General features: G+C 48.0%; 1 protein-coding gene across 1 annotated transcript in view; it reads left to right on the plus strand.

The window, feature by feature from the left end:
• The window catches only part of oxct1a (3-oxoacid CoA transferase 1a), a 105,069-nt gene extending 97,655 nt beyond the window's left edge, over positions 1 to 7,414 (plus strand). The window contains exons 16-18 of the mRNA XM_078560209.1: positions 3,587 to 3,688; positions 4,643 to 6,353; positions 6,432 to 7,414. Coding sequence (XP_078416335.1) covers positions 3,587 to 3,688; positions 4,643 to 4,678 — 138 coding nt within the window. The 3' untranslated portion in view covers positions 4,679 to 6,353; positions 6,432 to 7,414. The remainder of the gene's footprint in view (positions 1 to 3,586; positions 3,689 to 4,642; positions 6,354 to 6,431) is intronic.
• The last annotated feature ends 4,084 nt before the right edge of the window (positions 7,415 to 11,498 follow it).

Below are 11,498 nucleotides of genomic sequence, written 5' to 3' on the forward strand. Positions count from 1 at the left end.
GTTTGATGGGAACAGTGTAGAGGGAGCTTTACTCTGTATCTAACCCCGTGCTGTACCTGTCCTGGGAGTGTTTGATGGGGGCAGTGTAGAGGGAGCTTTACTCTGTATCTAACCCCGTGCTGTACCTGTCCTGGGAGTGTTTGATGGGGACAGTGTAGAGGGAGCTTTACTCTGTATCTAAGCCCGTGCTGTACCTGTCCTGGGAGTGTTTGATGGGGACAGTGTAGAGGGAGCTTTACTCTGTATCTAACCCCATGCTGTACCTGTCCTGGGAGTGTTTGATGGTGACAGTGTAGAGGGAGCTTTACTTTGTATCTAACCCCGTGCTGTACCTGTCCTGGGAGTGTTTGATGGGGACAGTGTAGAGGGAGCTTTACTCTGTATCTAACCCCGTGCTGTACCTGTCCTGGGAATGTTTGATGGGGACAGTGTAGAGGGAGCTTTACTCTGTATCTAACCCCGTGCTGTACCTGCCCTGGGAGTGTTTGATGGGGACAGTGTAGAGGGAGCTTTACTCTGTATCTAACCCTGTGCTGTACCTGTCCTGGGAGTGTTTGATGGGGACAGTGTAGAGGGAGCTTTACTCTGTATCTAACCCCGTGCTGTACCTGTCCTGGGAGTGTTTGATGGGAACAGTGTAGAGGGAGCTTTACTCTGTATCTAACCCCGTGCTGTACCTGTCCTGGGAGTGTTTGATGGGGGCAGTGTAGAGGGAGCTTTACTCTGTATCTAACCCCGTGCTGTACCTGTCCTGGGAGTGTTTGATGGGGACAGTGTAGAGGGAGCTTTACTCTGTATCTAAGCCCGTGCTGTACCTGTCCTGGGAGTGTTTGATGGGGACAGTGTAGAGGGAGCTTTACTCTGTATCTAACCCCGTGCTGTACCTGTCCTGGGAATGTTTGATGGGGACAGTGTAGAGGGAGCTTTACTCTGTATCTAACCCCGTGCTGTACCTGCCCTGGGAGTGTTTGATGGGGACAGTGTAGAGGGAGCTTTACTCTGTATCTAACCCTGTGCTGTACCTGTCCTGGGAGTGTTTGATGGGGACAGTGTAGAGGGAGCTTTACTCTGTATCTAACCCCGTGCTGTACTTGTCCTGGGAGTGTTTGATGGGAACAGTGTAGAGGGAGCTTTACTCTGTATCTAACCCCGTGCTGTACCTGTCCTGGGAGTGTTTGATGGGGGCAGTGTAGAGGGAGCTTTACTCTGTATCTAACCCCGTGCTGTACCTGTCCTGGGAGTGTTTGATGGGGACAGTGTAGAGGGAGCTTTACTACGTATCTTACCCCGTGCTGTACCTGTCCTGGGAGTGTTTGATGGGGACAGTGTAGAGGGAGCTTTACTCTGTATCTAACCCCGTGCTGTACCTGCCCTGGGACTGTTTGATGGGGACAGTGTAGAGGGAGCTTTACTCTGTATCTAACCCCATGCTGTACCTGTCCTGGGAGTGTTTGATGGGGACAGTGTAGAGGGAGCTTTACTCTGTATCTAACCGTGTGCTGTACCTGTCCTGGGAGTGTTTGATGGGGACAGTGTAGAGGGAGCTTTACTCTGTATCTAACCCCGTGCTGTACCTGTCCTGGGAGTGTTTGATGGGGACAGTGTAGAGGGAGCTTTACTCTGTATCTAACCGTGTGCTGTACCTGTCCTGGGAGTGTTTGATGGGGACAGTGTAGAGGGAGCTTTACTCTGTATCTAACCCCGTGCTGTACCTGTCCTGGGAGTGTTTGATGGGGACAGTGTAGAGGGAGCTTTACTCTGTATCTAACCCCGTGCTGTACCTGTCCTGGGAGTGTTTGATGGGGACGGTGTAGAGGGAGCTTTACTCTGTATCTAACCCCGTGCTGTACCTGTCCTGGGAGTGTTTGATGGGGACAGTGTAGTGTTTTATTGTGTATCTAGCACAGCTCAGTTGGTGCAGGCATAACAGATTCGTAAATAATTATGAAGATGACAGCTCCACAGATCGCGACTGCACCTGAGTTGAGAAGTAAACTTCAGTGTCCTCGGCCCGACCATCTTCAGCTGCTTCATCAATGATCTTCCTTCCATCATAAGGTCAGAAGTGGGGATGTTCACTGATGATTGGACAATGTTCAGCACCATTTGTGACTCCTCAGATACTGAAGCAGTTCATGTCCAAATGCAGCAAGACCTGGACAATATCCAGGCTTGGGCTGACAAGTGGGAAGTAACATTCACGCCACACAAGTGCCAGGCAATGACCATCTCCAACAAGTGAGTGTCTAACCGTTGCTTCTTTACATTTAGTGGCATTACCATCGCTAAATCCCCCATTATCAACATCCCGGGTGTTACCATTGACCAGAAACTGAACTGGACTAGCCATATAAATACTGTGGCTACAAGAGCAGGTCAGAGGCTAGGAATCCTGCAGCAAGTAACTCACCTCCTGACTCCCCAAATCCTGTCCACCATCTACAAGGCACAAGTCAGGAGTGTGATGGAATATTCCCCACTTTCCTGGATAAGAGCAGCTCCCACAACACTCAAGAAGCTCGACACTGTCCAGGACGAAGCAACCCGCTTGATTGGCACCAGATCTGGGGGAGGCGGTGGCATAGTTGTATTGTGGCTGGACTGGTAATCCGGAGACCCAGGGTGTTGCTCTGGGGACCCGGGTTCAAATCCCACCACAGCAGATGGTGAAATTTGAATTCAATTAAAAGTCTCATGATGACCATCAAACAATTGTTGTAAAAACCCATCTGGTTTACTAATGCCCTTTAGGGAAGGAAATCTATAATTTTTACCTGGCCTGGCCTACATGTGACTCCAGACCCACAGCAATGTCGTTGACTCTTAAAATGCCATCTGAACAAGGGCAATTAGGGATGGGTAATGAATGTTGGCCTGGCCAGCGATGCCCAGATCTCATGAATGAATTTTTTAAAATCCACAAACATTCACTTCCTCCACCACTGACGCACAGTAGCAGCAGTGTGTACCATCTACAAGAGGCACTGCAGGAATTCACCAAGGCTCCTTCAACAGCACCTTCCAAACCCACGACCACAACATCTAGAAGGACAAGGGCAGCAGATAGATGGGAACACCACCACCCGTAAGTTCCCCTCCAAGTCAGTCTCCATCCTGACTTGGAAATATATCGCCGTTCCTTCACTGTTGCTGGGTCAAAATCCTGGAACTCCCTCCCTAACAGCACTGTGGGTGTACCTACACCACATGGACTGCAGCAGTTCAAGAAGGCAGCTCACCACCACCTTCTCAAGGGCAGTTAGGGATGGGCAATAAATGCTGGCCCAGCCAACGAAGCCTACATCCCATGGAAAGAATTTTTAAAATTCGGGGCAGTGAACATTGTTGGAAATTACACCTGGGGGCTGTTTATGAGTCTGGAAGACTCCTGAATGAATTCAGACAGTTCGGGGCTGCTTCTAATTTTACGTGATTGTGTAAAACCATAAATTGTCAGATTCTGGGGGATGTGTCAGGAATGCATTAGCTTGGAGTCTGTCTGATTCTGCACTGGGATACACAGCTGCCTAACATTCCTCAGAATCTGAGAGGTGTGATTCTGTAACATCTGTTTTAACATTGGCAGGCTGTCTTCGATGTTGATAAGAACAAAGGATTAACGCTGATTGAAATATTTGAAGGAATGACTGTTGAAGAGATCCGGAAATGTACGGGATGTGATTTCAGTGTGAGTATCCAGTGATTTCAGTGATCATGTGGTTTCAGTGTGAGTATCCAGTGATTTCAGTGATCATGTGATTTCAGTGTGAGTATACAGTTACTGGGACTCATCTGGCTTTGTCTCCCTTTTAACTTTCACATTCAGTATTGTGGCAGGGTTTGGAACAATTCTCTTTAACCAAACATTGACTGGTATCTCGAACTTCCCCCCTAGAGATATCTGTATACTGTTGCCTCTTGTTTCATCACCCCCAGGGAGATATCTGTACACTGGACTCTCTCAGTCCCCCTCTCCCAGGGAGATATCTGTACACTGGACTCTCTCAGTCCCCCTCTCCCAGGGAGATATCTGTACACTGGGCTCTCTCAGTTCCTCTCTCCCAGGGAGATATCTGTACACTGGACTCTCTCAGTTCCTCTCTCCCAGGGAGATATCTGTACACTGGACTCTCTCAGTTCCTCTCTCCCAGGGAGATATCTGTACACTGGACTCTCTCAGTTCCTCTCTCCCAGGGAGATATCTGTACACTGGACTCTCTCAGTTCCTCTCTCCCAGGGAGATATCTGTACACTGGACTCCCTCAGTCCCCCTCTCCCAGGGAGATATCTGTACACTGATTGGGGTCTCGCTCAAATCCGGTGAGGGAATATTGGGGGCTGGGAGGATGGGTTTGGGGGAATGGGTGGGAGATGATGTGTCATGAGGGAGTGGCTGAGAGTGTTGGGTGTTGAGGAAGGTGAGGGGAGTGGGTGGACAAAGGTGTTTGGGAGTCAGGAAAGTGGGAAATGAGTGAATTGGTTGGGGGGAGGATGGTGAGGGGTGGGAGATGACGGAGTTAGGGTAAAGATGATGAGGGGTGGGAATGATTCTGTTTTAATGGGTCTGATGGTGTTTTGGGTTTGTAAAATAAACTCCCTGTGATTCACACCAAGGTAATGAACATGCGTTTCTCTTGGACAGGTATCTACAAACCTCCGACCAATGCCACAGGTCTGAAGGAAGTGGAGGTCTGACAGAACAGGCTTACACCAAGCCTAGGAAATCACCGTAATGTGGTCGGAATCAGAGAGAGAAATAATTCAGTGCCTCAGCTAGACAGGGGTGATGGTTTACATTTCACCAAATGTTAACAAGTAGTTTTTCAAATGATTGTGTTTTTCTATCACATGTATAAGGATAATTTCTCTGACTTTGCACCTCCCAAAACGGGCGCACGCTCAAAGGGGGATCCGAAGGCCAACTGTCCATTGGGTTGTTGCAAAGTCGGTAAATCTACCAGGAGGAAAAGTCTAAGGGTTTGGAATGGGGCCCATGCCCCTCCCTCAACATATCTCAGCAAATTCTGATCGGCCCTTTAAAGGCTGCTGCTCCTCCTCTTTCCATAGAAATTACAATTTGGAAATGAGCCATTTGGTCCATTTCAGTTTGTGTTTATCAGTCATCCTCGTGCCACGTGCCCTGCTTTGCTCTCTGTGTAATGGTGGAATTATGATTCATGTTCCTCTGCCTGTGCTCCATATCCGGCAGCAACACCTGTCAAATTTGCCGGATTTTGAGACTCCGTATTTAGCCAGTTCCTCGCAGCCGCGATCCCTTGTGGGCCCACATCCGGCAGATTTGGTTTAGTACGGGCTGCTGACTGGGCGAGAGAGGGGCTTGCTGGGCCTGACTTGGCAGCACTGACACAGTGTAAAACCCGTCGTGGGGGAAATCACCCCCGCTGAACAGAGTGTGCATTGCAAATCCCAGTACTTTCATCAATCTCCATCCAGGCTCTTCAGCAGCAACCCCGTCAGAAAGCTTACTCTTTCTTGGCAAATTTTGAAGCAGAAAATTCTAGAAGCTCTGTGTTTCTAGCGTGTGAAGGAGAAAAGTCCGTTTAGCACGTTGTCTGCAGTTTGGGTTCTGCAGGTTCAATCGGTCGTCCGGTGTGGGCCCCCCCTCCCAGACGATGCAGAACCCCAAGCCCAGCACTCAGGGGCCCTTGAAGCTCAGCCGAGTTTTACAATCTAATTCCTTCAGGGCTGTTTTGAATTTCAGGGTGTGGAATTTTTGAAAAGGGTTATTATTGCTGTTGTTACCTCACAGCCGGATACTGCAGAAACTGACCATCTCAGCTGCTGCAGGCTTCTGTCATCCTGGGATTTAAGCTTGATTGCTGGGAATCTCAACTCCTCCTGTCTCATCGATTCCCTCCTTCAGTGGCTGCAGGACTGAGGACTGGAGATTCAGTAATGGAGATTCCTGGCCCACACTCAAAAATTATATAGAAAACATCACCATCCCTACACAAGAAGTGTTTGGATGTATACAGTGCTTTTTTTAGATAGTGAAAGGTCCCAAGGGCTTGAATCAGATCCAGTGACACAGAGCCACATGCAGATACCCGGACAGGTGACCAAAAACATAACCAGCCTGCCACACCGCTGAACTGGCTGCCTCCCATCTTTAGACTTTACCATTTTTATTTCTGATTTCTCGCTATTTGTATTTGTGTTCTGTGAACATCTTTTGTATGTACAGCCAAACGGAGGGGATTATCCAGCTCTGACCTCCCACACCCCTCCCAGCTGAACTAAATAGCAATATACCACACTGATTATCGGAGACAGCCAGTGGTGCCTGCTTATGTTAGAGGATGCTTTAAATTATTGTGCACGTGTGTGGACGAGTGTACGCCTGTGTGTAGGAGTGTACGCCTGTGTGTAGGAGTGTACGCCTGTGTGTAGGAGTGTACGCCTGTGTGTAGGAGTGTACGCCTGTGTGTAGGAGTGTACGCCTGTGTGTAGGAGTGTACGCCTGTGTGTAGGAGTGTACGCCTGTGTGTAGGAGTGTACGCCTGTGTGTAGGAGTGTACGCCTGTGTGTAGGAGTGTACGCCTGTGTGTAGGAGTGTACGCCTGTGTGTAGGAGTGTACGCGTGTGTGTGCGCCTGTGTGTACGAGTGTGCGCCTGTGTGTACGCGTGTGTGCGCCTATGTGTGCGCCTGTGTGTACGCCTGTGTGTAAGCGTGTGTGTAAGCGTGTGTGTACGTGTGTGTGTACGCCTGTGTGTGCGCGTGTGTGTGCGCGTGTGTGTGCGCGTGTGCGCGCGCCTGTGCGCGCACGTGTACGAGTACACGTGTGTACGAGTGTCCGTGTGTGTGTGCGCGCGTGTGTACGAGTGTCCGTGTGTGTGTGCGCGCGTGTACGAGTGTCCGCGCGCGTGTACGTGTCCGCGTGTGCGCGCGCGTGTACGAGTGTCCGCGCGCGTGTACGAGTGTACGTGTGTGTGTGCGCGTGTACGAGTGTCCGCGTGTGTGTGTGCGCACGTGTACAAGTGTCCGCGTGTGTACGAGTGTACGTGTGTGTGTGCACGCGTGTGTGTACGTAAGGTTTTACACTGAGATCATCCCTGTAATTGTGTTAATAATAAATCGTACAGAGCAATCGGGTTGCCACGCCTTCCAAACAAAGCCAGCATTTCTGCCTATCCCCAGGTGGCTGCAGGAAATACCACGATGCCCTATTGGACATACATCACTGACACTCCTCACACTGATGGCCCGGCACATTTGAGGACCCTTTTTTTAATTAGGTCGTGGATCCCCTTCCAGTGAAAGAGAAGAGTTGGCAAGTTGTACTCAGGCCCCTGTCCAGCTCAGTTGTCAGGCTGGGTGAAGCAAGACCCTGTCGGTCTTTACCCAGCTCTTTTTTCCCGTCCTGCTTCCTCCAAATAAAAGTGTTAAAGTGAATTTGTCCGGACTGATTATTTGTGTCTTATCGAGGCTGTTGAGAGTGCGAGAGGCTGAGCCTAAAGCTGCTGATGGCAAATAAAACATAATCAGCCATTAATTGCTGTCCGTTTAAACAGCAGAGGGGGCAACTCTGTGCTTTTGGCATTCGGATGTGGAACTTACCTGTTTAACAGCTCAAGGTCAGTAAATATTCACACTGCACTTGAACATGAGGTGGGAGGTGTCTAGCCAGTTGCTATCAAAGTTCTATATCACCTCTAGTTATATATTAACCACTAAGCTGTTGGAAATGTTTCTGATGTAAAGATTATTCCAGACTGTGTCTCTGGAGTCACAAGGTTTATTCTTTACCGGAAACCATGGAATTGGATAAAATTCCGCTTTGGATTCAATTTATCTGATGAAAAGTTAAGAACACGCAGAAGTTCAGGAGGATGTCCCAACACAGCTCACACCTGGTGACAAACACTTAAAAGTGTTGCAAATTGTCTAAATTTGTTGGAAATGGGGAAAAACCAGAAACGCTAAAGATCATAAGAGACTTTGCAGGGGGCCCTAGGATACAGGTCATTAAAGTGTCATTAACAGATAACAGAAAATAATCAAAAAGGTTAATGGAATTTTGTTCTTCACGTCTCGAGGATTAGAATATGAGGTGGGGGGGAGAAGTCGTACTTCAGCTACACAAAGCCCTTGGTCCCCACCTTGGTGAAGGCTGAAAATCCAGGCCCTAGACTTCCCACCTTGTCTAGGCCACATGTTCCTCCTAATGTCCTGGGAATCACCATTTCAGGACAAACAACCCCGGTTTGTGTAATCCCATCTCCTAATTTTACCCTTAGTGCCGAGGTTTTCATTCTGGTAAATCTACAGCGCACTCACTCCAAGACTAACCTATCCTTCCTAAGATGTGGGGCTCAGAGCTGCTCCTAGTGACTCTTCTGTTGAAGGGACATGAGGACTCGAAACGTCAGCTCTGTTCTTCTCCGCCGATGCTGCCAGACCTGCTGAGTTTTTCCAGGTATTTCTGTTTTTGTTTTGGAATTTTCCAGTTAGCCTCCACCTTTCCTGCACGGGAGGGGCCGGTTTAGGTACCTGGAAATGGGTACCCAGTGGCAAGGCCGGGATCCCCCTCTCCCTGCCTGGGCTCAGGAGCAACCACAGGCCCCTCTGCAGAGGGAGTCCAAAATCCAGGAACTCCCTCCCTAAAAGCACTGTGGGTGTACCTACACCACAGGGACTACAGCGGCTCAAGTAGGCAGCTCACCACCACCTTCTCAAGGGCAACTAGGGATGGGTAATAAATGCTGGTCCAGCCAGTGAAGCCCACATCCTGTTAAAGGATAAAAATAAACAGCAAACCTACTGATCATACACCCAACACTGTTGCCTGGTCATTACTAAGGTTTGTGGACAGTGGCTGTGGTCCTTAGGGTGTTCCCACAATTGGCGTGACTCCAGGTTGATCAACACTCATTAACTAAAAGTTTTTAACCAAGGAATTGAAGCCATTTCCTCATCTAACCAACTGACCACCAGTGTATCATGTGAAGTAACCTATTGAGAGGTACCTCTGGAAGTCTACCTACACAATGAAAACAGTCTTCCAGGAGTAACAACTGTAAAATCCATGTAAGCAGGTTTTCTAGAAGCCATGTTATGTGTTTCTAAAGGCTTCCTCCTCTTCCATATCATAAAGACGTTTCCTTCGCTATAACGACGCTGCTGCTTAAAATAACGCAGTGTAAAATTAATAGCGCTTCTCCCGAAACGCAATTAAAATACCAAATTTCCCAGCACTCCCTAAAGGCGCAGACATAGCCGCCCTGCCCTGAACCAAATTAAAATTCAAAATGAACAGTGCCTCACAAATGAAGTTATAATACAGAACTAGGTGTCCCACATGAAAATAAATTAAAAGTCCTATTAACACTGCTCCTGTTTAAATGAAATTAAAATGGAGAAATAACTCCCTAAATTGAATTGAAATTCAGAATTTAGAGCATCTTCCCAGAAGTAATTTTCACACGGAATCGATAGTGTCGCTCAGGAATTAAACTGCAGAATGAATGCTTTGTTCCTAAACAACAACAACTTGTACTTATCTAGCGCCCTTAAATTAAAATATCTCAAGGTGTTTCGATGGAGCATCACCTTGGTACGAGTAAGGACACAGGTGCAGAGTTTTGGACGACCCCAAGTTTATGAAGAGTAGCATGTGGGAGGTTGGTCAGGAGTGTGTTAGATTGTCAAGACTAGATGTAACAAAGGCATGGAAGAGGATTTCAGTGGTCGATGAGCTGAAGCAGGGGCAATGTTACAGAGGTGGAAACAGGCAGTCCTGGTGATGGTGCAGATATGTGGTTAGAAGCTCATATCAGGGTCAAATTTGACCCAGGGTGCAGCAAGCATTGTGAAAAGCAAATGCTATGTTGGCCTATAATGCCGGAGGATTTGAGTACCGGAGTAAAGATATCTTGCTGCAACTGTATAGAGCCTTGGTGAGACCGCACTGGGAGTATTGTGTACAATTTTGGTCTCCTTATCTAAGGAAGGAAGGATACACTTGCCATAGAGGGAGTGGAACAGAGGTTCACCAGACTGAATCTTGAGGTACTGGGATGGCCCTATGAGGAGAGATTGAGGAGTGGACCCGTATTCTCAAGAGTTTAGAAGAATGAGAGGAGATCTCATTGAAGCATACAAAATTCTTATAGGCTGAATGCAGGAAGGATGTTCCCCCTGACTGGTGAGTCTAAAACTAGGGCATATAGTCTCAGAATAAAGGATAGGCCATTTAGGACTGAGATGAGGAGGAATTTCTTCACTCAGAGGGTAGTGAATCTTTGGCATTCTCCACCGCACAGGGCTGTAGAGGCTCAGTCACTGAACATGTTCAAAACTGAGGTGGTAACCTAGTTGTTAAAAGATATCAAGGGATACCGGGGTAGTGTGGGAAAATGGCATTGAGGTAGATGATCAGCCATGATCTAGCTGAATGGCAGATCAGGCTTGAGGGGCCGAATGGCCTCCTGCTCCTATTTCCTATGTTCCTAAGGTCGCGAACAGCTTCAGACAGTTGCCAGGAAGAGGGACGGAGTTGGTAGTGTAGAACCAGCACTGAAGATAATAACTTTGGTCTTCCCATTGATTGGAGGACATTCCTGCAGCCCTTGGATATCAGTGGAGCAGTCCGATCGTTTAACAACTGGAGACGTTGAGAGGGGTGGTGGTGAGGTGGAACTGTGTATCGTCAGTGTAAATATAAAAACTGGCAGTGCTTTTGGATGATGCCTCCAAGGTGCAGCAGCTGGATAAGAAAAAGGATGGGCCATGGATAGAGCCATGGGGACACTTGATATAACCTTTTGGGAAGGCATTGATGGTGATTTTTTTTTTATTCACTCACAGGATGTGGACTGTTCAAATCCCAAAGGGAAACTTGAAACAACTGCCACAACTGTTTTGCAATTTGTATAAATTTCGAGATGTTTGCCTTGAATTCAGTAGTAATAAGACCGCCGAGTCTTATAGGTTTCTTACAAAACTAAATTAAACCTTTATTAATAGAAGAAATGATTTTAAGAACATACATTATCTACCAATTACTACTATGATAATTTCTAAATCCCCTCATTAACCTAACTCCCAGTAACACTTTCGTTAAGGCAACAGTAAGACACATAGATTTTAAAAGACCCAGGCAAAGAAACACGATATCCTGAACAATCCAAATCAAAGTGAGTTTTCTTAACTTCATTTCTTTGTAGGCAGCAGCTTGAGGCATAGGCCAGAATTTTTCCGTTGGCAAGTTGGAGGCGGGGCCTGCTCACCGAAGGGCAAATGACGTGGGATGAGGTCGGGAGGAACTCCCGACATCATCCCGCCCCATTTAAATGTTCAGGAAGGCGGGCCGACAGCGAAATCATCTGTCCGCCCGCCGACCTGTCAATGGCCAATTGAGGCCACTGACAGGGTAATGAAAGGCCCTGCCCGTCCAACCTTAAGGCTGGCGGGCAGGCCAGGGGCCCCAGCGGGCTTCTGATAATACATCAAACCTCATCCACTGGCGGGATGAGGC

Source organism: Cetorhinus maximus, chromosome 2 (assembly GCF_964194155.1).
Source record: "Cetorhinus maximus chromosome 2, sCetMax3.hap1.1, whole genome shotgun sequence".
Classification (NCBI taxonomy): domain Eukaryota; kingdom Metazoa; phylum Chordata; class Chondrichthyes; order Lamniformes; family Cetorhinidae; genus Cetorhinus; species Cetorhinus maximus.